Source organism: Moschus berezovskii, chromosome 8 (genome assembly GCF_049115385.1).
Source record: "Moschus berezovskii isolate FMDL1 chromosome 8, NW_MosBer_1.0, whole genome shotgun sequence".
NCBI lineage: Eukaryota > Metazoa > Chordata > Mammalia > Artiodactyla > Moschidae > Moschus > Moschus berezovskii.
The window spans coordinates 62651859-62679278 of NC_142467.1; the positions used below are offsets into that span (position 1 = coordinate 62651859).

At 37.9% G+C, this 27420-nt stretch overlaps 1 protein-coding gene across 5 annotated transcripts in view; it reads left to right on the forward strand.

The window, feature by feature from the left end:
* Positions 1-27420, forward strand: part of FAM13B (family with sequence similarity 13 member B) — an 82911-nt gene that overhangs the window by 50472 nt on the left and 5019 nt on the right. For 2 of the 5 annotated variants that reach the window (XM_055428736.2, XM_055428738.2), the window contains 11 exons: positions 114-246; positions 11603-11667; positions 14024-14072; positions 14473-14620; positions 17336-17401; positions 18798-19008; positions 19572-19701; positions 21041-21122; positions 22976-23205; positions 25724-25807; positions 26036-26131. In XM_055428736.2, the coding sequence (XP_055284711.1) occupies positions 114-246; positions 11603-11667; positions 14024-14072; positions 14473-14620; positions 17336-17401; positions 18798-19008; positions 19572-19701; positions 21041-21122; positions 22976-23205; positions 25724-25807; positions 26036-26131 (1294 nt within the window). The remainder of the gene's footprint in view (positions 1-113; positions 247-11602; positions 11668-14023; positions 14073-14472; positions 14621-17335; positions 17402-18797; positions 19009-19571; positions 19702-21040; positions 21123-22975; positions 23206-25723; positions 25808-26035; positions 26132-27420) is intronic. The other 3 variants (XM_055428737.2, XM_055428740.2, XM_055428739.2) reach the window with 2 other exon arrangements.

Here is a 27420-nt window from a genome sequence, read left to right on the forward strand (position 1 = left end):
ATATGTTTTCTACCACAAGGAAAAGTTTCAGATTGTTACTTTTATTTATTTATTTTAAAGGCATTACATATTCAACATGTGGCCTGATTTGACTTTTTAATCTTCATTACTAGGGTTGATATTGCTGATGGTATTATTAATGCCAGTGAACATAACAGAGACTGTTCAGAACCTGTGGCTAGCACTAATTTAGACAGTGAAGTTATACAGCAAGATTTTGTATTTGAGGATGAAGAAAATAACCAGGTAAGAAATGTAGAGACTTAAAAATCTCTGTGTTAAGTGTACTAGATCAACAGTCCCCCACCTTTTTGGCACTAGGGACTAGTTTCATGGAAGACAGTTTTTCCATGGATTTGGTGGGGGTTGCTGGTTCAGGTGGTAATGAGAGCAGTGGCAGATGAAGCATTGCTTGCTTGCCTACCTGCCGCTCACCTCTGCTGTGAGGTGATCCTCACAGGCCAGGATCCTAACAGACCGTGGCCCAGGGGGTGGGGACTCATGTATGTACTAGATTACAATTCTGATTGCTTCATGTGTTCCTACAGAAGCCATAGTTCACTGTCTTTGCTGATATATGTGTTTATCTTGATTCCAAGTCCCAAGAACATACATTCTTTCAGTGGAGATCAGGAACTATCATTGAATAGAGAAGTAGATGCAGAATACCTTATTTTTAAATACATTTCTGGAAGGAAACAAATTACAGTGTCACCTGAGGTGATTGGTGGTTGAATTTGTTCTTTTTAAAAGCTACGTATGTCCCAGATATTTTCTTAAGAATGTGGAATCTTTTCATAATTATGGAAAACCCATGGACATCATTTAAGAAGTAAATTATTTTCACTGTCAACAATTTTTAATAATAACATTTTAAAAATAATTTCAGTGAGTGTGCAAAGCATTTTTCTAAGACATGTTTCAAAGTTTTGTTAGCATTTTTTAAAATAAGATACTTAATGGATAAGGAAATTTTCTTCAGCACGTTTTCATTCTAAATCATATGCTAACATATATATAGTAAGGAATCAAAGATTTGTGTTTAGGCTTTGCCTCTTAATAGCAGTATAACTTTGACTAGTTACCTAGCTTTTCTGAGTTGTTTTTTGTTTTTCTTTATATAAGTGGGAGGTAATACCCATTCTAGAGTATTGTTATAAATATCCAAAGAAGTAAAAGTACAAACCTGTTTTATGAACTGGAAAACATTTCACAGAATTTAAGCTGCTCCTGGACTTAGTTTTATTGGACTCGTATGTAACTAATATTCTTATTTTCTTTCACTGGCATATTATATTAATCTCTTTTCATCTGTTCGTGGTTATTGATTCTGTTCTTGTCTCTTTGCTCCACTGATATACTTTCTTCACTTGGCTTTCAGGATATCTCACTCCTCTGTTGTTTTTTTTGACTGGCTGTTGTATCCCTTTGCTGATTACTTTTTGTGTTCTGAAATTTAGTATGGCCCAGGGCCCAGTTTTCTCAAGTCACTAATTTTCATTTACTCCATTGGTAATCTCATTTAGTCTAATGGTTTTAAATACTATCTATCAGCTAAAGGCTCCCAAGTTTATACTCTAGTCCAGATCTCTCTCTTAACTTCAGATTCCTATACCTAGACGTTCTGCTCAATGTTGAATATCTTTGTTGTTGTTCAGTCGCTAAGTCGTATCCAACTCTTTGCAACCCCATGGACTGCAGCATACCAGGCTTCCCTGTCCTTCACTGTCTCCCTGAGTTTGCTTAAGCTCACATCCATTGAGTCAGTGATGCCATTCAATCATCTCATCCTCTGTTGTCCCCTTCTCTTGCTCTCAATCTTTTCCCAGCATCAGGGTCTTTTCCAGTGAGTTGGCTCTTCATATCAGGTGGCCGAAGTATTGGAGCTTCACCTTCAGCATTAGTCCTTCCAATGGATATTCAGGGTTGATTTCCTTTAGGATGGACTGGTTTGATTTCCTTGCAGTCCACAGTACTACAACACCACAATTCAAAAGTATCAATTCTTCAGTGCTCAGCCTTCTTTATCATCCACCTCTCACATCTATATATGACTACTGGAAAAATCATAGCTTTGACTATATGGACCTTTATTGGTAAAGTGATATCTCTGCTTTTTAATACGCTGTCTAGGTTTGTCATACCTTTGCTTCCAAGGAGCAAGCGTCTTTTAATTTTGTGGCTGCAGTCACCATCTGCAGTGATTTTGAAGCTGAAGAAAATGAAATCTGTCACCATTTCTACTTTTCCTCTATCTATTTGCCATGAAGCAGTGGAATCAAATGCCATGATCTTTGCTTTTTCAATGTTGAGTTTTAAGCCAGCTTTTTCACTCTCCTCTCATCTTCATCAAGAGACTATTTAGTTCTCTTCACATTCTGCCATTAAAGTGGTATCTCTGTATCTGAGGTTGTTGATAGTTCTCCTGGCAATCTTGAATATCTTAACATCTTAATATCTTAAAACATCTTTTTTTTTTTAAAGACTCATTTATTTGTTTATTTTTGGCTGTACGGGGTCTTTGTTGCTGTGTGGGCTTTTCTCTAGTTATGGCAAGCGGGGACTACTCTCCAGTTGTGGTGTGTAGGTTTCTCATTGCGGTGGCTTCTCTTGCTGCAGAGTGTGGATTCTAGGGCACACAGGCTTCAGTAGATTCCATGTGTGGGCTCAGTAGTTGTGGCTCTCAGGCTCTAGAGCCTGGGTTCATGGGCTCAGTTGCCCTGAAGCATGTGGCCTCTTCCTGGAGCAGGGATTGAATCTGGACCACCAAGAACCACTGGACCACTAGGGAAGCCCTGATAAAGATCTTATAAACATTTTATAAACATCTTAACATGCTTAACAAGCTGCATGGCAAGGTTTAAAAAAAAAAATCTACACCTTTATTATAAGCTAAATGTTTGCATAAATTTGGCTGTTTCTCTTTCCTTCATCAACCGTGAATGAGAGTTTCTGTTGCTACACATCCTTGCCAGTGTTTGGGATTTTGGCCATGCTAATAGGTGTCTAGTGTTATCTCATTGATACAGTTTACAATTCCCTCATGACATAGTGTTCAACATCTTTTCATATGCTTATTTTGCCATCTGAATATCTTTGCTGAATTTAGGTCTCTTGTTCATTTTTTGATCGAGATGTTTTCTGAGTTTTAAAATTTCTTTATTATTTTGAGTAAGTCCCTTATCAGATATAAAATATCAGGTCTTTTGCAAATTAGTATTTTTTTTAAATGTACTAATGAATTCTGTAGAAAATCTTAAGGATTTTTATATTGATATGACAAGATTGATCTCTTAAGTTTTTAGTTATAACAAGTTGTATAGTAATCTGTACTGTTTGAGGGTGGAAACTGTCAGTATATCAGTAGCCTGATTTGAGTTCATATCAAAATATCTGATGTTATCAGTAAATTTCTCATATCATGCTGTGCCAAGATGCTTCAGTCATATCTGACTCTTTGTGACCCTGTGGACTGTAGCCTACCAGGAGCCTCTGTCCATGGGATTTTCCAGGCAAGGATACTGGAGTGGGTCTCCGTGCAGAGGATGTTCCTGACCTAGGGATTGAACCCACGTCTCCTGTGGCTCCCACAGTATAGGTGAATTCTTTACTGGTGAGACACTGGGGAAGCCCAGATTTCTCATAAAATTAATTCATTTCTGGATTAGCAGACCTTCATGGCTGGCACCCTGCCAAATTTGCGATTATTTATATCTTCTGAACCCTGAGAAATTGCTGGAATTTAAGTACCTCCTTTCAGAAGTGAAGGCCAGAAGTATCTGGGAAGCTCTCGCAGATAACCGAAATCAGATTGATTATATTCTTTGCAGCCAAAGATGGAGAAGCTGTATACAGTTAGCAAAAACAAGACCAGGAGCTGACTGTGGCTCAGATCGTGAACTCCTTATTGCCAAATTCAGACTTAAATTGAAGAAAGTAGGGAAAACCACTAGACCATTCAGATATGACCTAAACCAAATCCCTTATAATTATACAGTGGAAGTGAGAAATAGATTTAAGGAACTAGATCTGATAGATAGAGTGCCTGATGAACTCTGGACGGAGGTTCGTGACATTGTACAGGAGACGGACCAAGACCATCCCCATGGAAAAGAAATGCAAAAAAGCAAAATGGCTGTCTGAGGAGGCCTTACAAATAGCTGTGAAAAGAAGAGAAGTGAAAAGCAAAGGAGAAAAGGAAAGATATAAGCATCTGAATGCAGAGTTCCAAAGAATAGCAAGGAGAGAGAAGAAAGCCTTCCTCAGTGATCAATGCAAAGAAATAGAGGAAAACAACAGAATAGGAAAAACAAGAGATCTCTTCAAGAAAATTAGAGATTCCAAGGGAACATTTTATGCAAAGATGGGCTCGATAAAGGACAGAAATGGTATGGACCTAACAGAAGCAGAAGATATTAAGAAGAGGTGGCAGGAATACACAGAAGAACTGTACAAAAAAGATCTTCACGACCAAGATAGTCATGATAACGTGATCATTGACCTAGAGCCAGACATCTTGGAATGTGAAGTCAAGTGGGCCTTAGAAAGCATCACTACGAACAAAGGTAGTGGACGTGATGGAATTCCAGTTGAGCTATTTCAAATCCTGAAAGATGATGCTGTGAAAGTGCTGCACTCAATATGCCAGCAAATTTGGAAAACTCAGCAGTGGCCGCAGGACTGGAAAAGGTCAGTCTTCATTCCAATCCCAAAGAAAGGTAATGCCAAAGAATGCTCAAACTACCGCACAATTGTACTCATCTCACACGCTAGTAAAGTCAGGCTCAAAATTCTCCAAGCCAGGCTTCAGCAATATGTGAACCGTGAACTCCCAGATGTTCAAGCAGGTTTTAGAAAAGGCAGAGGCACCAGAGATCAAATTGCCAACATCTGCTGGATCATGGAGAAAGCAAGAGAGTTCCAGAAAAACATCAATTTCTGCTTTATCGACTATGCCAAAGCCTTTGACTGTGTGGATCACAATAAACTGTGGAAAATTCTGAAAGAGATGGGAATCCCAGACCACCTGACCTGCCTCTTGAGAAACCTGTATGCAGGTCAGGAAGCAACAGTCAGAACTGTACATGGAACAACAGACTGGTCCCAAATAGGAAAAGGTGTACATCAAGGCTGTATATTGTCACCTTGCTTATTTAACTTATATGCAGAGCACATCATGAGGAATGCTGGGCTGGAAGAAGCACAAGCTGGAATCAAGATTGCCGGGAGAAATATCAATAACCTCAGATATGCAGATGACACCACCCTTATGGCAGAAAGTGAAGAGGAACTACAAAGCCTCTTGATGAAAGTGAAAGAGGAGAGTGAAAAAGTTGGCTTGAAGCTCAACATTCAGAAAACAAAGATCATGGCATCTGGTCCCATCACTTCATGGGAAATAGATGGAAAAACAGTGGAAACAGTGTCAGACTTTATTTTCTTGGGCTCCAAAATCACTGCAGATGTTGATTGCAGCCATGAAATTAAAAGACGCTTGCTCCTTGGAAGGAAAGTTCTGACCAACCTTGATAGTATATTAAAAAGCAGAGACATTACTTTGCCAACAAAGGTCCGTCTAGTCAAGGCTTTGGTTTTTCCCGTGGTCATGTATGGATGTGAGATTTGGACTGTGAAGAAAGCCGTTCGCCGAAGAATTGATGCTTTTGAACTGTGGTGTTGGAGAAGACTCTTGAGAGTCCCTTGTACTGCAAGGAGATCTAACCAGTCCATTCTAAAGGAGATCAATCCTGGGTGTTCATTGGAAGGACTGATGCTAAAGCTGAAACTGCAATACTTTGGCCACCTCATGCGACAAGTTGATTCACTGGAAAAGACTCTGATGCTGGGAAAGGTTGGGGGCGGGAGGAGAAGGGGACGACAGAGAATGAGTTGGCTGGATGGCATCACCGACTCGATGGACATGGGTTTGAGTGAACTCTGGGAGTTGGTGATGGACAGGGAGGCCTGGCGTGCTGTGATTCATGGGGTCGCGGAGAGTCGGACACGACTGAGCGACTGAACTGAACAGACAACCAAGAGGAAGAAATAGCTATCAATTGACTGGAATTGTTATGAGACTCCACTTTGTTTTTTTAAACAGAAATGCTCAATACCTCTGACAGGCAACAATCATTCAATAATGTGTTGTTTTTTAAGTCAGTCTCTCTTTTTAAAACAGTCTCTCTTTGAAATTAAAAAAACTGAGGTATAGTTGACGTATTACATTAGTTTCAAGTGCATAACATTCAGTACATGTATATATTGTAAAATGATCATAAGTCTAGTTATTAGTATCTGTTACCACACAGTTAAAATTTTTTTTTGTGATGAGTCTTTTAAGATCACTCTCAGCAGCTTTCAGATATACAATATAGTATTATTAACTATAGTTATGATGATATATATTATTGTTCTATATCTTATTTATTTTATAACTGGAAAGTTTATACCTTTTGACTACCTTCACCCATTTTCCCCACTACCAACCCTCACCTCTGGCAACCACCAAATATGTTTTCTATATAGATGTTTGACTTTATCTTAAAATTCCACATAAACGTGAGATCATATGGTATTTGTCTTTGTCTAACTTATTTCACTTAGTCATAATGCCTTCAAGGTCCCTCCATGTTATTGCAAGTGGCAGGATGCTGTTTTTTTTAATGATTGAATAATATTCCATTGTGTGTGTGTATATGCGTGTGTGTTATATATGTATACACACCCACACAGTAGAAAATTACTCAGCTGTTTATTGAGGGACATTTAAGTTGTTTCTGTATCTTGACTATTGTAAATAATACTGCAGTAAACATGGGGGTGCACCTATCTTTTTGAGGCAGCATTTTTCTTTCCTTCACATAAATATCCAGAAATGGAATTGCTGGTAAACATATGGTAGTTCTATTTTTAATTCTTTGAGGAGCCTCCATACCATTTTCCTTAGTGGCTGTACCAATTGACATTTCCAGCTCCAAAACACAAGGGTTCCTTTTTTTCCACATCCTCACCGGCACTTACTTTGTGTTGTCTTTTTGATGATAGCCATTCTAATGGGTGTGAAGTAGTACCTCACTGTGGGTTTGATTTGCATTTTCCTGATGGTTAGTGATGTTGAGCACCTTTTCATGTACTTGTTGGTCATCTGTACTTCGTTTTTGGGAAAATGTCTATTTAGATGTTCTGCCCGTTTTTTTAATTGTATTATTCATTTTTTTGCTATTGAGTTTTATGAGTTCTTTATATATTTTGGAGATTAACTCCTTATCCAAATACATGATTTTGCAAGTATTTTCTCCCATTCTGCAGGTTATTTTTTCATTTTGTTGATGGTTCATCTGCTGTGGAGACCTCATCAGTTTTGACCACATTAATTCAGTGAAAGAAATTGGGCTCGATTGAAGAATATTTAATATATTTTTCAGTTCAGTTCAGTCGCTCAGTCATGTCTGACTCTTTGCAACCCCATGAATCACAGCACGCCAGGCCTCCCTGTCCACACCAACTCCCGGAGTTCACTCAAACTCATGTCCATCGGGTCGGTGATGCCATCCAGCCACCTCATTCTCTGTCGTCCCCTTCTCTTCCTGCCCCCAATCCCTCCCAGCATCAGGGTCTTTTCCAATGAGTCAGCTCTTCGCATGAGGTGGCCAAAGTATTGCAGTTTCAGCTTTAGCATCAGTCCTTCCAATGAACACCCAGGACTGGTCTCCTTTAGAATGGATTGGTTGGATCTCCTTGCAGTTCAAGCGACTTGCAAGAGTCTTTTCCAGCACCACAGTTCAAGAGCATCAATTCTTCGGCACTCAGCTTTCTTCGCAGTCCAACTCTCACATCCATACATGACCACGGGAAAAACCATAGCCTTGACTAGACGGACCTTTGTTGGCAGAGTAATGTCTCTGCTTTTTAATGTGCTATCTAGGTCAGTCATAACTTTCCTTCTAAGGAGTAAGCGTCTTTTAATTTCATGGCTGCAATCATATAACCTTTAAAAATTGTGGATCATTATGATGTATATATGAAACTTATATAATATTGTATATAAACTATACCTCAATTAAAACTTTTTTTTAAGTCTCCATAACCTAACTGATGGGGCTTCTCAGGTGGCGCAGTGGTAAGGAATCTGGCTGTCAATGCAGGAGACATAAGAGACACCGGTTTGATCTCTGAATCTGGAAGATCCTCTGGAGTAGGAAATGGCAATCCACTCCAGTACTCTTGCCTGGGAAATTCTCTGGGTAGAAGAGCCTGGCGGGTTACAGTCCATGGGGTTGCAAAAAATTGGACATGACTGAGTACATACCTTTCACATTTAATCTAACTGACAGAAAATTATAATAAGTTGGCAGCTCATTTAAATGGAAAGTTGTTAATTAAAAATTTTTTTTCCGCTTAACACACAGCAGAATTTTGCTCCAGTGTGTTTTTATATCTGTTCAACTATAAAATCAAGTTGGAGACAGCAGTTTTAAGTTTTTCTGGATAATCCATATCTTTAGACTCTAAAGTTCTGTAGCTTTATTTCTGCCATCTGGTGGTTGAAAGTGCTTTAGTAGGTTTTCTTATAAGCAGATAAAATGTATAGAATAAAGTGGGGATAGTTAGCTTATCTAAAAGAAGTAGCTGCCATACTTGAGCCAAACTTGGTCAGTGGAGATGGAAAAGTGAGCGACTAAGCTGTGTGGAAGTATCAGCTGTGGATGGCTAAGGAATGGATGGAGACCAAGGAAATGACTGGTCTTTAATTAGCTCCTGTCAGTGAGTCCTGGCGCCCCTAATACCTTGGCAGTATGGTTGTGCTGTAGCTGCTTCTCCCATGGTTGCTGCTATTGCCACCACCTTTTTTCACCAAAGGGCTCTAGCTTTCCTCAATCGAGACCAGAGTGCCTTAGATGTACTTTATGAGGACTCTGATGTTTGTGGAGAAGGGAGGGAAGACAGCACAGGCTGCTTTGTCATCTGATATTTTAGAAAAAAGAGCTTTTCTCTTGGGTATAAAGGATTGAATATTTTATCTGGAATGAATTCTGAGAAAGTAAAAGTTTTCTAAGTGATGAAGTATATTTTAGTTTCTAAGGAAAGTATTGCATATTCCCTGCATGTTAAATGAAGTCTGGCTGTATTCTAATATGACTCTAATGAAAACTTTTATTTTTCTTTGTCCTGAAATATTGTGTAGAGCACAGTTCTGCACTTGACTCTGAATTTCATCTGTCTTCTCCACTGCTGGGCTGTAAGCTTTTCCTGCTGTCACTGCATTTTTTTATATTATCCTAATTGAGATCTTGTTTAATACTTTTCACTATTTAAGAATTATGTTACCTAAATCTGGGTGGAGGATATGTGGATATTAGTTATATCAATGGTCATTTTATTTCAGTTATTTCATAGTATAAAGAATTATAGATCAAGTTAGGGTTGGTCATGTAATAGTATGCTTTATAATAGAGCTTTATAGTTTTTCTTATAAGCTGTTTCTTTTGATTCTCTGACAACAACCATAAGATAGGCACGTAAGTGATTGTTACTGTCTTATTTTTCATCAGAAGGAAAGAACTGGGACTTGAATTTGGTGAAGTAAAACAAAAAGGCTCATTTTAAATATTGAATCTGTGTAATGGTTTTTCATGGTTCCTGAAACCCTCATATTTAAGAATGTAAAGCTATATTCCAGAGCATGAAGGTTGTTGAAGTCTGATTTTTAGATCAGTGGTTCTATACACTTTGGGTCCAAAGGACCTCTTTATACTCAAGAAAATTATTGAGGATCCCAAAAAACTTTAAAATTTATTTTACTTTACAATCTTGTATTGGTTTTGCCATACATTGACTTGAATCCACCATGAGTGTACATGTATTCCCCATCCTGAACCCCCTTCCCACCTCCCTCCCGATCCCTCTGGGTCATCCCAGTGCACCAGCCCCAAGCACCCTGTATCATGCATCAAACCTGGACTGGTGATTCGTTTCACATATGATATTTTACATGTTTCAATGCCATTCTCCCATATCATCCTACCCTCGCCCTCTCCCACAGAGTCCAAAAGACTGTTCAGTACATCTGTGTCTCTTTTGCTGTCTCGCATACTTGTTACCTTCTTTCTAAATTCCATATATATATGTGTTATTGTACTGTATTGGTGTTTTTCTTTCTGGCTTACTTCACTCTGTATAATAGGCTCCAGTTTCATCCACCTCATTTGAACTGATTCAAATGTATTCTGTTTAATGACTGAGTAATATTCCATTGTGTATATGTACCACAGCTTTCATATCCATTCATCTGCTGATGGACATCTAGGTTGCTTCCATGTCCTGGCTATTATAAACAGTGCTGCGATGAACATTGGGGTTCATGTGTCTCTTTTGATTCTGGTTTCCTCGGTGTGTATGCCCAGCAGTGGGATTGCTGGGTCATATGGCAGTTCTATTTCCAATTTTTTAAGGAATCTCCACACTGTTCTCCGTAGTGGCCGTACTAGTTTGCATACCCACCAACAGTGTAAGAATGTTCCCTTTTCTCCACACCCTCTCCAGCATTTATTGCTTGTAGACTCAAAAAAACTTTTGTGTACCTAGGTGTGTCTATCAGTATTTAGTGTATTAGAAATTAAAACTGAGCAATTAAAATGTCTGTTAATTCACTTAACATAATAAGCTCACTCAAGGTAACATAAATAAGATTGCTTTTTTATTCTTAATAAAAAGCAACTATTTTTAAAAGAAGTTACTTTGAGGCATGGTATTGTTACATATACTTAAAGATCTTGCTACTGTCTGACATAGAAGTCAGCTGGATTCTCATAGGTGTTTCTGCATTCTCTCTGTTGCTATAGATGCTTTTGTTTCAAGTGCATGAGGCTAGTTAGCTTCACAGAGATACATAGTTCAAAAAGAGTATTTTAATAACTTTTTACAGACTGTCTTTCACATTAAACAAAACTACACAAGTAGTAGTTTCTTAAGAATCTAGGAAGATCAAATCTTGTTGATTTCTGAGGTGATCATCAAAAACACTAAAAGGTTTACATAGTTTGAAGTAATGCACAGAACATTTGTATTAGACTTGATAGGTATTTATTTTAGGGAGGAGTAGGCATGGAATGGTATCTCTAAGCCCATTGGAAAATTAGGGAGCATTCTCATGTGCTTTTGAGTTTCAGAGTTGTTATTTCAAATATGTGTCATAAAGGGATCTGGTGAACTATGTGACTCCTCTGTTACCTGCTAGGAAGTTAACCAACTTGTATGTTCATTGCTGACAAGAAAGAGAAGTAGCAGACTATCATTTTTAGAGGAGAAAATTCTAAGGAAGGAAAAAGAATGTGATAGTAGTAGCAGTAGCTATTGCCCAGTAGGGTAGCAAGAAATACCGGGTCCTCATTTTATACACACGTACCCCCATACGCACAACTCTAGTTCTGAGGAAGGTAAATTACTCTCTAAAAAGGAACGTTAACACCTACAGACTATTATAAGTAGTAGTTAAAAGGAGGACATTTGACTGACTTATAATCTAATATGCTAATTTAGATTGGAAACTTGTCAACTTTCAGGGGATGGGAACTCCATTAATAAATGGTGTTCTTTTTGTCAGTGTGTAGGTATATTGTTAGAGCCATGCAGTGACCATGGTGATGGTGAAGATGACTGTCTTGAGAGGTAAGCATTTTTTCTTGTTGTTACTAATTATTCATTTTGAAAATTGGAGTTCTTTACAGATTCTGGGGTGAATTTTTTAGATGAAGCTTTCTGTTGCAACATATATTTTAGGTGGGCAAACAAAACCAAACATCTTATTTTGATGATAAGTATAAAGCATATTGGAGCTTCCCAGAAGGCTCAGTGGTAAAGAATCCACCAACAGGATACTCAGTTTGGACCCCTGGGTTGGGAAGATCCCCTGGAGAAGGAAATGGGAACCCACTCCAGTATTCTTGCCTGGGAAATCCCATGGACAGAGGAGCCTGGTGGGCTCCAGTCCATGGGGTCACAAAGAGTCAGATATGACTGAGCTACTGAGCAGCAGCAGCAGCATAATGCATATTAAATGTCCATAAATATTCAGAGTAGATACAGGTTAAGACAGGTGTTGTAAATTGGAAGACATTCAGAAATTAAACACTGCCTTCTTGGAAACACTTAGTAGAACAATTTGGGAGTTTATTGTACTCTGAATACATGCTTCAGTGAGTTAATTCATAAGTCTTGCAACTGTGGACAACTCACTGAAAGATTGTAACATATTTGCCTCAGCAAACATATAGGGATGTTTTCGCTCCTATTCCAGTTCCTTTGTGGGTCCCAGTACAGTCCTACGCAGTTAGTGCTTGTTTGTGTCCCTGGCTTGCAGTAATGGAAGGGGGCATTCCCTAGGCAATAAGTCTTTTAACTATATGTAGTCCCCATAGATACTTGATAGAGTCCCTTTGAACAGAAGCTTTCTAGAATGTTTTAAAGTTTTGGATGTCGTTACTCTTTTTATAATTCGTTAAGACATTGCTAAAATGTGTGGATAATTTTCTTAAGAGTGACGGTTTGATCTTCTGAAAACACACCAGTAATGAAGTTGCAGACTAGAGTATAAATACTGAGAAATCCCGTACAACGTTACTGATTAGGTGGTAGCCTGTTGGCAAGGGTAAACTTTCATTAATGTTGTTATGTCTCTTAATTGTGAGTAGAAAACCTGTACTCTGAGGGCAAGTAAATTCTTTGGAGCCATGTCTCTGGAGCATCCCCCTACACTGAAGGTCCACAGATTTCCTGCTTACAGCAGCTCCTTGTGCTTCCTTTCAGGAGGCAGGAATGATCCTCTTCCAGCCCAGGGAATATTGGAGCTATGGGCTGAAGATAAAAGATTAACAGCATTAACAGGCATCCCCAAAATGATGACATCTGGATTTGATAGAACAATAAGGATCCATCTAGTGAGGACTCAAGCTTTTCTGAGAAAGCTCTTTCCTCCTCAACTTATGTATAGATTAGCAAGCTGCTTTTTAGACCAAAAGATTTTCTTGGTTAGATAGATTACATTTTGCTTGCTTGACCCTCATGTTTCTCAAATTTAGATGATTAGGTCTTTCAATCTGTTAGGCTAGAATTCCCCCGTTTGTTCCCACTCTAAGCAAAAGAGGGCCTTTGCTTGCCAGGGAATTTAGTTTGTTTTCCATGTTCAGTGGATAAGGTAATTATATATATATGAGGAGCTGACTTGGCACATTTAGATCAAGACCTGTCTTCTGAGTGAACACTTTTATGGCAGGGGAGGAGCAGCACCTCTGAGTATCACTGTAGATTGCATTGCCACAGTGTCTTTGGGGAGGAGAACATTCCTACAGTCAGCATATTGGTAACTTACTGTGATACTAGATATTCTGTTGAGGTCAAGTAGGTAAAGATGATTTGTGACAGCTTGCTTTACATTTGTTCTAGATAGGGATTAGTTTTTATAGGGAAATAAATGAATTGAAATTTTATAAAATTTCCTTTTTATGTGTTACCATTATATTTTGAAGAAGGAGAGGTTTAGAAGTAGTAACTTTGTTTTGATTGTAATAGAATACCATCAGATTTAAAATTTAGGACATAGCTATACCTTTAAAAAAATCTTTAAATGGAAAAAGATGTCTCAGAGTATGGAAGAATGAAGTCAGTTGGTTAAAACTATTACTTATTTTATAAAATCTTTTCCATTATATATTCATTTCTTTTGTTTTTTGTTTATTATGGATTATATTTTCCCTTTTAAAGTATTTTTCGTTTTGGGGAGTAGATGTGTAAGGGAGTGGTGAATGTACTTAATTTTTCTGAACATGAACTGATTCTCTGGATATTTTCAGTAGTGTGTGTTTTTCAGATATAAGGCTCCAAAGACTGGGCATATGTGCAGTTGTCATTTTCTTTTCTCACACTGTAAATGCTAACTGTATGAGGAAGAGAGGAATCTAGATAAGAAATATGCAGTGATAGTAACCAATTTACTCTTAAAAGACTAATAACTTTACTTGATTTTTAGGAAAGAATATTTGTCATTTGACAGTGATAAATTGTCACCCTTGATTCTGGTAAGAATTACTTTTCTTTATGGTTCTTTAAAGTTTGACTAGGTTTAATCTACACCAGTTATTGTATCTGGCCTTTGACTCTTTGGTTTAATAGGTTTAAAGGAGATTTAAATACAAATACTCTTACCAGTTATTTTGTAATCAAGCAGCAACTTGATTTGTCACTTTTGGTTTTTGGTTTGTTTTCTAATTTGCCACTTTTGATTGCAAGAAACTTGATTATGAAAACAATTTCCTCAGTTTGGGATCCAAACTTTGTCTTGAATGGTGGAAATGGGACAGTTGCCTATGTAGGCACAGTAAACTAATGAGGACCACCCAAGAACATAAGCTGGTTTTATTTAAATAGGGCGTGGAAAGTTTCTTGTTTGTGAAATGTATTCTTTATTTTAAAATACAGGATTCTAGTAGCAAGATATGTGATTTGAATGCCAACACTGAATCAGAAGTGCCAGGAAGTCAAAGTGTTGGTGTTCAAGGGGAAGCAGCATGTGTCCAAATTCCACTTTTAGATCTGAAGAATGTTTCTGATGGTGATAAATGGGAAGGTAATTTTACCCACACACATTACTTTCATGATAATGTTATTTGTAACTGAAATTACCCAAGGCAGTAATGAGATTACTGCCCTTTTCTGAGCAACCTTATTCATTTTTATTTGATTCATATGAGTGAGTGACTATTTTTACTCAGATGCACTAATGAAATTATGGGGCAGTTATCTCATTTGAATTAATTCTTGTCTGATCCATTAGCTCTGAGGATGGATGTTAAAACATAAAATAAAATCAAGGGTAGGCTTTTGTAAATTGTTAAACCAGGTGCTATCTCTCAGTTTTTGAAAGTCCAGTATGTTAGGGTTTAGGGATCTCACCACTTTAAATAGAGAGCCTAGAATACAGCTACCTTTTCTTTATAATCATCAGAAATACATTTAAAAAGAAATTATCTTCAGAGGTATTTGTAAGCAAATATTGTACTGTGTCCCTTTATCTCTGTTAGGTTTTGAAGGTATGGGACCAGGGTCCTAACAAGTTTAACAAAGAAGAGAAATTTTAATTTTAACTTAAAAAGGCAAAACCACATGGGTTAGAACTCAGCAGATGTGTATTTAAGACCTTCATTTCATTGTATGTAAGTTTTTTTTTAATCAAAAGGAGCAAAAACTGTAAATAAATACCAAACTTCAGTGAATGATCAGCATGCAGAAGGGTTTATGGAGGAGTATATGAATATCTACTGTTTACTTTGAAATCCATGAAGAAAACAAGATGGTAAATGGAATGGAAATGTTATGAAGCAAGTATAGTGAAATGTTAGTAGTAGAATCTAGGGGATTGGTATATGGATGTCCTTTGTAAAATTCTCTAAAAACTTTGCTATGTATTTGTAAACTTTCAAATAAAATGTTGCAGTTGAGGAGTAGAAATAAGAAGCATATTTGGATCCAGGGGATCCTGGATCATACCCTTTCCTATGTGAAGAGATAAGGAGACCACTCAGAAATCTTAAAGTTACATATTTGTTACTTGAATGAAGATCCCTTTGTAATCTCATTTTTGGCAAGGTAGCCAATGACATACAGTGGCAATAACGAGGAATTGCAATGCCAATATCATGTACTTCCTTTTGCCACCTCAAGTCTACACACCTGATCACAGTTGGAGCATTTTTATTTATTTTTAAGGCATAGGCAATATTTTAAAAGCCCCAACCAAGTCATTCTGCCAGTCTTTACTGTTGTCTTTCAACCCCCACTCCTCCCTTTTTGGTGTAGATGTTTGGCATGCCCAGCGGTGTATTATGTGTCATAACTTAGACTAAATCAGGAAGTTATCTTCCATTTACTTTGTTCTGGGTTATTCAGGATGTTTGGGATTTATGAAGATGCTCCCCAGGGTTAGGGATTTATTAGCATTCTGGTGGCAATGAAGATCAAATGTCCCTTTAAGTTACTCATCCTGTCGTAGTTACTGAGAAGGAGTGGTGGTCATCAGCATCCTTTGAGCTGTAAGTTAGGAAAGGAGTCTCTGAAAGATGAAGCTGTGCTTCTGACAGAGTATTTAATGCTGCCGCTTTTTGGAGGATGCAGATAAATAGCCCTTTATAGTCCTTGGCCTGAGGGTCCTGATCTTAAGTTTTAAGCATAGAAGACCATTTGTTTTCCATTGTCTGAGGAGATAGGACATTCTCTGTCCAGCTTCAGCTTTCTGAGGGCTTCCCGAAAGAGAGCCTGATGCTAGGCTCTCTTTTGTTGCCTTGTTGGAATCCACTGTTTACATATTGTGGTGGTAGGGAAAGGAAGGTCACTGTGTACTCCTGATCCCTGATTTTCAGTGTCTGAGCTGCCCTGGCTCAACAGCTGTGATGAGTCCACATAGACCTCCTCCTGGCTTTTCCAGGAATATGGGTCAGTGACTTTCAGAGAGCCAACAGCAGTCGACACCTGAGTGAACTTCTCAGCCATGAACTCTGCATGTGCTTGGGAGAGTGGCTGTTAGCAGACCATGTTGTTCTTTCCACTTGTGCCCACAATACAGAGACTGATTTTTCATAACTGGGAGTTTAGGATATTCTAAAATAATAGTCTTCCTCAAGAAACCAAATTACTTTAGGTCTGCATACCTTGGAATAAGAGATGTACCTTGTTTGAAATGACTCCTAACAGAGAAGTAGGGTGACTTCAAATGGAGGACCATCTCATTCTTCCTAAGTATGTGGGTTTTGGTTTTTGGTATTGTTCCAAGGGTAGTCAGCAAAATGCAGTTACCGAGTGGGTAGCACATGTCTGCCACCAGGATGCATTTGTAGCCATCCAAAGGTCTTGGTTTTTAATGGAAGTGGACATCTTTACTTCAGATTCTTTCCTGCTGACTCTTGTATGAGATAACAATAGAATCTTTTTGCAGAGCAAACTAAGGGAAATATTTTTCTGTCAAATTGTTCCACAAAGCTTCCACTGAAAAGCTTCCACAGTATCTGATTAAGTTTCCATTTCTTCAGTTTTATGTTTGAGTTTTAATAGAACAGCACTACTTCAATTTTTTTGCCTTGCTTGCTGAAATGGAAATGTATGTTTGTGTTTGTTTTTAAAGTTTGGTTAGTAGTAATTTCTTTGAATAAAGTTTTTGAGTAGAATGCCTAACTGGTTTTAGGGAAATGTTTTTGGTATCTTTGGCTTTGTGTTAGTTATGTGTATGGTTTGTTCTGACTGTGCTGTGTGTTCACTTTAGTATTTTTTGCCATTTTTTCCATTTTATTAGCGTCATGCCCTATCACTTTTCCCCTCATTGATTTCAAAACAATGCATCTGCAGAGAGATGGGGAGGGTAAGTATGGTTCACCATAGTTTAGCTTTTTTGCCTTTTATGGTTCACTTTGTTTGCTTTTTTATTAGCCCTTCTCCTGCTGTCCCCAAATATTAGGAAAACTGTTCTGGGTTAAAAATGATACCCAGAAAGTACTGTTTTTTGTTAGTTCCCTCTTTTCTTAAAACAGGAGATTTCTCATAAAATGTTTATTACCAGTTACTTATTTTCTGGGAAGCAGGTACAAGGGTTGCTTTGAAAATCACTTTATTGCTGGGTTTATTATGGGATTGCACGCTATGTACCCAATTTTTAGTTATCAGATTGATCTGGGCTTTAAAAACTAAGTTGATTATGTTCTTAATTATCCTGAAAAAATGTAGTGCTTTAAGTTGCTAATGCATAAACTTAAACTGAATTAGTGGCAGTTCATAGGTATTGTGTGAAAAAAAAAATCATTCTTGCCCTTTGACACTGTCAAGCCAGTTTTTGCATCCTAAAATATTTAACTCGTTTTTGCTGTTAAAAGCCATAGCATCAAAAATTTATGCTACAGTCATATATTAAGTTAATGCATAGATGGAAAAGTCCCGATCCCCTCCCCAAATCAAGGGATACTTGAAGATAATTTTGTATTTGGAGTATATTTGTGGGTTGTGTGTTTATCTGTATGTGTTCTGTATGTAATCAAGCCTATTTGTGCAGAGACATCAGATACCTCAACACGGCTTCGTTTGAGAACTTACAGGATAACTCCAATAACATAAATGTGCTTAAGAAGGAGTACTGCTATTAAATTTTGTCTTGTTAATACTTTTGGGTTTAATTATTAAAATATGTATTATACACAGGAATCCTGTAGTAGAAAATAACCACCTCTGTTTAATGTTAGAGTCCAGGTATTGTCAGGTGAATTAGCTGCTTGTTTATAAATGTAACAGTTCTTTTGTTGGAGTCCAAGAGCTCCATTTGCTGAGTATTCTGAACAGCATGGGGAATAGCTTCCACTTCTTGACATAGTCAGTTGACAGGGACAATTTATTCATCTGGCAGCATTTGGCTTAGTTAAATTCTCAATTAAGGACTGTTAAATGTTTACTGTTTATAAATGAAGACTTTTCCTTACTGGAAAAATAGCATTTAGTATAATTTTGAAGAGCTTGACAGTGTCCCTTCTTGCTTTGTGACTGGGTTCAGAAATTTAAAGTGTAACTCCTTATGTGAAATTAGAACTGAAGTAAAAAGTGAAGCTCACAATTTTAAACTGTAAGCTATATGAAGATCCTAGGATCCCATAAATATTATATGAACCACTACAGAATGATATGGTTTAAAGAACATATAGCTGATACTGTGTGACTTTTTTTCATACAGAACCAAGAGACCCATGGTACTATTCTTTGTGTTTGTTTTCCAGAGCCATTTCCTGCTTTTAAGTCTTGGCAGGAAGACTCTGAGTCTGGAGAAGCTCAGCTATCTCCACAAGCTGGAAGAATGAATCATCACCCCCTGGAAGAAGACTGTCCTCCAGTATTATCACATCGGAGTTTAGATTTTGGGCAAAGCCAGCGTTTCTTACATGATCCGGAAATGTTGGATTCCTCATCTAAAGCACTTTCTTTTGCAAGGTAAGTGGTATTTATGTTCTTATGGGCAGTGGATCCTATTGCATACCCAGGTCCTTTGAGAGATTTTAATTCTCTAGGCCTATAGTTGAAAACTTTCTTCCCAATTTCATGAAGCATGCTTTTATGGTTTATTATTTTGAGTGCCCCTAAATTCTGAGTTCATTGAGCGTCTATTAAGGTTTGCTCTCTAATAGACATCTTTCCGTGATGTATTTATTTATTCATTCATGACTGAAATTGATCCTGAAAATTAGAACATTTCTTTTGCAGTTTGGACACCAGAAGAGCTCTAAGCTTCTTGGTGTCTTTGTTTCTTTTCTGCATTTGCCCAAATGCCTTTTGAATGATTCCAGATTGTTTTCATTGCTACTGTGTTAGCTTTTTGTGGTCTCTAGGGAAGTTCAAGTTTCTTTTTACCACCTGTCCTTCAGTGTTAGGGGTTTAATTGCACTTAAAAAATTTACTTCTTGATAATAGTATGATGTTTTATCAGGGTGATAGGAGAGATGGTGTTGATAACTTGAAAATTTAACTAACAGTGTTCACCTTTTGTTTTAATTCAGGATTCGAAGATCATCCTTTAGTTCAAAAGATGAAAAAAGAGAAGACAGAACACCATATCAATTAGTCAAGAAACTTCAGAAAAAAATCAGACAATTTGAGGAACAATTTGAAAGGGAAAGAAACGGCAAGGTAAGTTTGTAGCACTGTCCATTGTAAAGTAGATCTGTTGGAACTTAGAGGACATTCTCCCATCTCTTTCCTGGGAGAGAGAACTAATCTAAGATGTCTGGAAAAAGTGCTCATACAGATCTGAGATTATATAGTTTCTTAGCCTTCTGCTTCCGGACAGTATTCTTGCCATTGTACCACTGAATTTTTGTATTTCTGTTGAAAAAGAGCTTGTTGAATTTTAAGGCAAATACTTTACATTGACAAATTATATTAATGCTATTTCTGCTCCCTCAAAAACCACAGGTAGCCAGGGGAGGTGGAGGTGAAGGGGTGAGATATTTAATCGTTGGAACATGTGAAGTAGGAAAAGTCTTATATACTTGTCAGAAGACGTTTAGTCAGATCTGCTTTCTACCAGTTGCTAGACCCTCCTCTGAGAGAGCTTTACTTAATATCTTGCCCTGTGTACTTAAAGTAAGATAAATGAAGAATGAGTGAAATCTTTGCTGTGAACACTGTCAAATACTATTTGAGCAGAAATTAAAATAACCTTTGGGATTTCCCTGCAGTCCAGTGGTTAATCCTCCACACTTCCATGCAGGGGAGGGTGAGGGTTCCATTCCTGGTGAGGGGACTGTGATCCTGCATGCCACACTGCATGCTGCAAAAAAAACCCCAAAACACACCCCAACAATAACAAAAAACCCCACGTTGAATACCCACAAAGATTTTAATGATTGTTTCTTTTTTTCTAGAATCTCATTTATTAATTTTACTGAGATATTAACAAATTTCTTAAAAACATTATCTTTATGAAGGAACAGTGTCAGTCTGAGTAGATTTATAGTCGTAGAGTTGTAGGTTGGATTATCTGGGAGGCATTCTGAGAGATTTGGTGCATGCCATTTCCAAGGGAGTGTTTAGAGAGAATTGCAACTGAAAGGCGGAGAAGGCAGTGGCACCCCACTCCAGTACTCTGGCGTGGAAAAACCCCATGGACGGAGGAGCCTGGTAGGCTGCAGTCTGTGGGGTCGGTAAGAGTCGGACACAACTGAGCGACTTCACTTTCACGCATTGGAGAAGGAAATGGCAACCCACTCCAGTGTTCTTGCCTGGAGAATCCCAGGGACAGGGGAGCCTGGTGGGCTACTATCTATGGGGTCGCACAGAGTCAGACACGATGAAGCGACTTAACAGCAGGAGCAGCAGCCAGTCATGGATGTGAGCTACTCCGGAGGAGGGGGTTGTAACCTTGGGCCAGGCAGCTCATGTGGGCAAAGGCAATTCCCAGAGAGGGACTTAGCACAGATGGGTTGATGAGTGCGTAATCTGTGATTCTGTTTTTCTGACTTTTTAGCCCTCCTACAGTGATATAGCAGCTAATCCAAAGGTATTAAAATGGATGACAGAGCTCACCAAACTGCGAAAGCAAATTAAAGGTATAAAATGGGCCATTTTTCAATATAATTGCATTTAAAAATTTTCTTTATAATAATATCTGAGCATTATAGTTATAATTTTTGATAACTTTAAATCTTGAACACTGGCAGAATAAAAGTTCTCTTGTTCTTTTACTGGTTATAATCACAGTTAAAATACTAGATTGTATTCCTCCAAATGTCTTCCCTCCTCTTTTATTAGTGAGAGTCTTTGATGGGTGCTCTAGATGGTATTGTATTGTGAAGTTTATATGAATATTTCAAATATTAAGCAGTTTTGAGTTTGGGTAGGTATTAAGAATTTTGATGGGTATTTCATCTAAGACTGAGACTATCTAATCATCAGTCATTTATACTACAAAGACTAAATTGTAACTTGTGTTGAATCAAAAACTGGGTCTTGTGTTACTGGATGTCAGCCTAGTATAGCAGTTGCTAAGATACATTCCCTGGTGGCTCAGAGGTTAAAGCGTCTGCCACCAATGCGGGAGACCCGGGTTCGATCCCTGGGTCGGGAAGATCCTGTGGAGAGGGAAACGGTAACCCACTCCAGTATTCTTGCCTGGAGAATCCCATGGACGGAGAAGCCTGGTAGGCTACAGTCCACGGGGTCGCATAGAGTCGGACACGACTGAGTGACGGAACGGAAGATACATTTACTTTGTGGGTATTTAGTGAACATGCTTTTTAATGATCGTTAATACTTAAAGAATGAATCTGTACCAAGTGTGGGTGTATAAGATGGAGCATCACATTTGGTTTACTCATTTGAATTTATAAAACAAAAATCTTAATGTCTGTAAGTACCAAGTACTTGAAGACATCTGGGGTTGTAGCAGTGAACAAGACAGAGTCCCTGTTGTCATTTGAGTTATTTACATTCTTGTGGTTAATTAAGTTCTCCTACTTATTTAGAATTTTCCTTTACAATTCTGTAAAAAATTTTCTCATTTAACACCAGTTTCCAACCATCAGTGAAAATCACTACTTTGATTGTATTGCTAATGAGTGTCATTAAATTATTAGCCTCCTAATTCCCCAGTTTTCTTTCACTCTTACTGTCCTACAGTAAGTGCAGTCTCTGCATCCAGAATTATTTTTTATTAAAAAACTATGTACTATCTTGTTTATAGCTCTTCAATGGGCTTCCTTTTCCACTTAGAACAAAGTTCAAACCCTTTGCTGGCTTTGAAGGCTATTTATACTCTGCCCTTTCCCCCATTTTATCACTTTTCCTTATTTTCTGTTTTTTAAAATATGTCATGGTTTAAGAACATTGGCTTGACTGTTGCCTCAACTGAGCAGATATTCTCTTCCCCTAAATCTTCTATACTAGGTTAGTTCCTTTTTAATTCATGTTCTTCTGTACTAGGTTAGTACCTTTTTATTCCATGTTCAGCTAGGATGTCACCATCTCAGAAAGGCCGCTTTGTCAGTTCCATCCAAAGGAGTTGCTCTTTCAAAAAGCATGTCTCTTTAACATTGTGACATCATTCTGTTTTATCTTCTTTATAGCACTTAGCACTCATTGAAATTATTTTATGAATCTGATTACCTAGTTTTTTTTACTTCCTGAATATATGACAACAGAGACCATGTCTGTTTGTTTACTGCTGTTATGCTCATCAGATCATCTTACTCTAGTAGGCATTCTATGAATATTGGTTGAAAGAAAAATCGTACAGGTCTCCTGGTATATATATAATTTAAATATTTCATGTGACCTTGAAATACCTGAACCTGTGTGTTGTCAATGTATACTTTGCTCTTGTATGTCTTGCGTCTCTTTTGATTTAGTTGCATCTTATCTAAAATCAGTAGTACTGATTTATCCTCTTGGTTTTAAAATGTAGATGCAAAACACAAAACCTCTGATGGAGAATTTGTACCTCAGACACGTCCACGTAGTAACACTCTTCCAAAAAGCTTTGGCTCTTCTCTAGACCATGAAGATGAAGAGAATGAAGATGACTCCAAGGTCATACATAAGGAGAAGAAGCCATCTAAGGAAGCTACAGTTGAACTTATTCTGAAAAGACTGAAAGAAAAACGTGTCGAGAGGTGTCTTCCAGAAGATATCAAAGTAATCTTGAGCTATGATTTTTGCCCAGACTAGCCTTTAGAATCATTGAAATAAAATAATTATGATAGAGGCATAATGATGTCTAGGTAATCTGCTGCCCTGAGTCAACAAGTTTGCAGTTAAGAAAAATGTTTTTATCAGCACAACAGAAGTGCCTGAATCATAAGTAATAAAACTAAAAAAACTTGAATGTGATCTGTTCACTTACATTGGAAGCAGTTAGCAAGATGAGTGTGTTTGATATACCCGAGTTTGAATCTTGGCCTTGTATCTTAGTAGTTGCATGTATTAAACTCTTAGCTTATCCCAGTTCCTGACTGTGCGTTCTTCCAGTGAATCCCTTCAGTAGCCATGTGACTGTGATTATGTCCATTAAAATAACACAGTATGGCTATGAGGATTGACAGTGCATTTTTGTGATGAACCATTACTCAGTATAACCTATGCCGAGGGCAGTCCTGGTCAAGGCACTTGGCAGCCAAGATCATTTATCAGATGAAGTTTGCTGAGAGAGTGCAGAGGTAGATTGCTTCAGGTGGACTTTTGTCAGGTAGTGATGAATCCTGATGTGCACCCTCTCGACAACAGAGTGCACCTCATGGTCTCAATTTTAAAGTCTTTATCCCTTCAAACAGAGCTGGCTTAGAAATTCTAGTAGCTGCCCTCCCCAGTTTTTCTAGGTTTTGCTTTTATGTTATACCAACCTCCTCTCCTCCCTACCCGCTTTCCTGTAAATGATTTTGATTGGATTAGCTTTATTCAGATTCATTCTCCTAGGTTTAAGATTCAAACTTGAGGTTGAAATCAGTGTTTTACAAAGTCTACACTCAGCTATCCTTTACTGAATGTACTTGATATAAAATGCTTGTTATAGAAAGTACGTGTCCTCTGAATTTTTTTTTTTTAACCTCTTATTTTCATTCTGGTGGTAAACAGGGTCGTTTTAACCACTCCTGGTAGTAGCTGGAAGGCTTCTGTGGTGGCTCAGTGATAAAGAATCTACCTGCAATGCAGAAGACGTGGGTTCGATCCCTGGGTTGGGAATATCCGTGGAGGAGGACTTGGCAACCCACTCCAGTATTCTTGCCTGGAAAATCCCATGGACAGAGGAGCCTGGTGGGTTACAGTCCATGGGGTCGCCAGAGAGTCAGACATGGCTTAGCGGCTAAACAACAACAGAGAGTAACTGGAAAGTTTGTTTGGATTAAAGTATAGTCTGTGGAACATTGGTTCATTGGTATGTTAAAGATCATGCTGTGGAACAGAGGGAGAGGGGGTTATGGGCAAATAAATTTGGGGCTCCTGCCTACTACCATTGGAGTACTAAAAGATGTCAGAAGAGTATCTTATTTTCAGTATTAAAAAAATGCCAGGTGAAGGGGAGCAGAAATCATAGCGTAGAAGTCTAGGGTCACAAATCGATATTGTTGAGCTCTTTTCAGGAGCTTTCCACTATACTAGTACCAAATTTTCTTAATAGTTTAGGAGAAATGCCAAGTTATATAAGATCTATACTTGTGTATGCATGCATTTTGAATATGTGTTCACACACAACAAAATTATAATGCTAATAAAGATTATGTACAAAATTAAATAATATAATAGGCATTTATTTTGTTATATTGTGTGCTGAGAAGGCACTGTGTAAATGCCTTTACAATGTATTAACTTGTTTAGTCCTCATTAGAATTCTGTGGGAGAAGGCAATGGCACCCCACTGCAGTACTCTGGCCTGGAAAATCCCATGGACGGAGGAGCCTGGTAGGCTGCAGTCCATGGGGTCACTAAGAGTCGGACATGACTGAGCGACTTGACTTTCACTTTTCACTTTCATGCATTGGAGAAGGAAATGGCAACCCACTCCAGTGTTCTTGCCTGGAGAATCCCAGGGATGGGGGAGCCTGGTGGGCTGCCGTCTATGGGGTCGCACAGAGTCGGACACGACTGAAGCAACTTAGCAGCAGCAGCAGCAGAATTCTGTGAGATAGGTGAAAGTGAAAGAGGTGAAAGTCGCTCAGTCGTGTCCGACTCTTGGAGACCCCATGGGCTATATAGTCCATGGAATTCTCTAGGCCTGAATAATGGATTGGGTAGCCTTTCCCTTTTCCAGGCTATATTCCCAACCCAGGGATTGACCCCAGATTTCCCACATTGCAGGCAGTTTCTTTATCAGCTGAGCCACAAGGGGAGCCCTATGAGATAGGTAACGTTATCCCCATTTACAGATTAGGATATTGAACAAAAAGAAGGTAACTAACCCAAGGTCACTAAGCTCTTGTGTTTATAACTTATTCAGATAAAATATAAATCAAACCACCAAAGGGAATTGGTACCTAGTTACTAGACCAGATTCTCCAGGAGACTGAAAAATGTTGCCTACAAATCCATAAGAAAAAGATGTGTTCTTATTAACCTAAGCTAGAGTAATGGGCTGATCCTTTCACCAGATTACTTACATTGCTGAATGGAATGATGTAGCTAATGGGAGGTTGTTGTTTTTTTTTTATATATATTCTAGAAAATGACAAAAGATCATTTGGTAGAAGAGAAAACTTCTCTCCAGAAAAGTCTTCTTTATTACGAAAGTCAACATGGAAGGCCGGTAATGTTTCTCTTGATGGAAAGATTTGATTTTCTGTCTTAAAGAACATGAATCATTTTTGTGGCCCACATCTTCGAGCTGTTTCATAGAGCATTGTTTCCTCCATCTGGATGATTGCCTGCTTATTTAAAATAACTTTTAAAAAATTGGCGGGAAAGTCATATTGCCTAACATTTTAGAAATTTTAGATTTCAGATGACTAGGTGATTTCCGTTTTTCTTGCTTCAGGTGACCAGGGAAGAAAGGCATATTGTTAAACCTCTCTATGATAGATACAGACTTGTAAAACAGATGCTGACAAGAGCTAGCATCATTCCTGTCCTTGTAAGTAAAACATGCGAGTATTTATCCAGTTCATTTTACCAAGACCTACTCTTTCCAAAAAAATCCATCTGGTAGTATATTGGAGAAATACACAGCCAAGGTAACAAGGATTGTGTATGTAACGTGAGGTTACTGCTTTTAAAATAATAGGAAATTAATAAGTGCTTACTACTATCTCCCAGGCACTCTTACAGGCATTTTAATCTATGATTATGTTATTAAGTCCTGACAAGTTAAGTTACAACAAATAGAGGATGGTAGCCTCAGGTGATGAAATTGAGACTCAGGAGTGATGTGCCCAGGGTTATCTGCTTATAGAATTAAAAACTCTTATTTCAGACCCTTGCCTAATTTCTTTCAATTTAAATTCAAATCTTTGAAAATACATCACTCTTGTGATGCCCATCAGTTCCCTTAACTGCGCAATAATATAAACTGATTTTTTCATCTTTTTAAATGAAAAAGTCTATTAAAATAATACTATATATTCATATATATGTGCATTTTTTTTAAGAAAAACAAAAAACAAAACTTTTAATAACTTACGTGCATATTGAGTGCTATCTCCAAGTTAACCATTAGATGGTAGGACTCTAGCTGTGTCTCAGGCTCAAATAGAATACAGCATGTAGCCCATTCTGCATCAGGGAATTCATTGTTTGGAGCTTATAGTTTGATTAAACGTGCTGGCCGTTTTTATGTTGATGGCCTCTTGAATTGGGGTTCCCTTTAGGCTTTGACATTTAGCCCTTACAAAAACATTCTTTCTTAAACTGGCCATTTTTTAGTTGGCAGTCACTCAACAGAAGTTTATTTGGATATAAGCAGTTTTCTTTGAACAGTGAATCATGTATAGTTTATACTCTTTTCACACATAGTTAGTTTATTTAATACTGATTTTATCTTTTGATTACAAAGTGTTTCTGTGTGTCACTGACGTTTTCATAATTCCATAATAGTATAAGTAGTCTTTGAATTTATTTATGAAAATCACCTTAGAATTCCACAGGTTTGCCTTTAAAAACTGAGTCTATAGGAAGCATGTCTAGATCTTATGGACTCCTAAATTTGACTATCATAAAGAGAAATTTGGAGTCTTAAAGTTAAGCCAGGACAATAGGAGAGAATCGTTTTTCCAACAAGTGGTGCTGGCAGTTTCTCAAAAGTTTAAACATTGAGTTACTATATAACACAGCAGTTCTCTTCCTTGGATATACCCAAGAGAGTTTAAAACATTTGTCCACATAAAAATTTGTAGGCATGTCTTAAAAGTAGCATTTTTCATAATA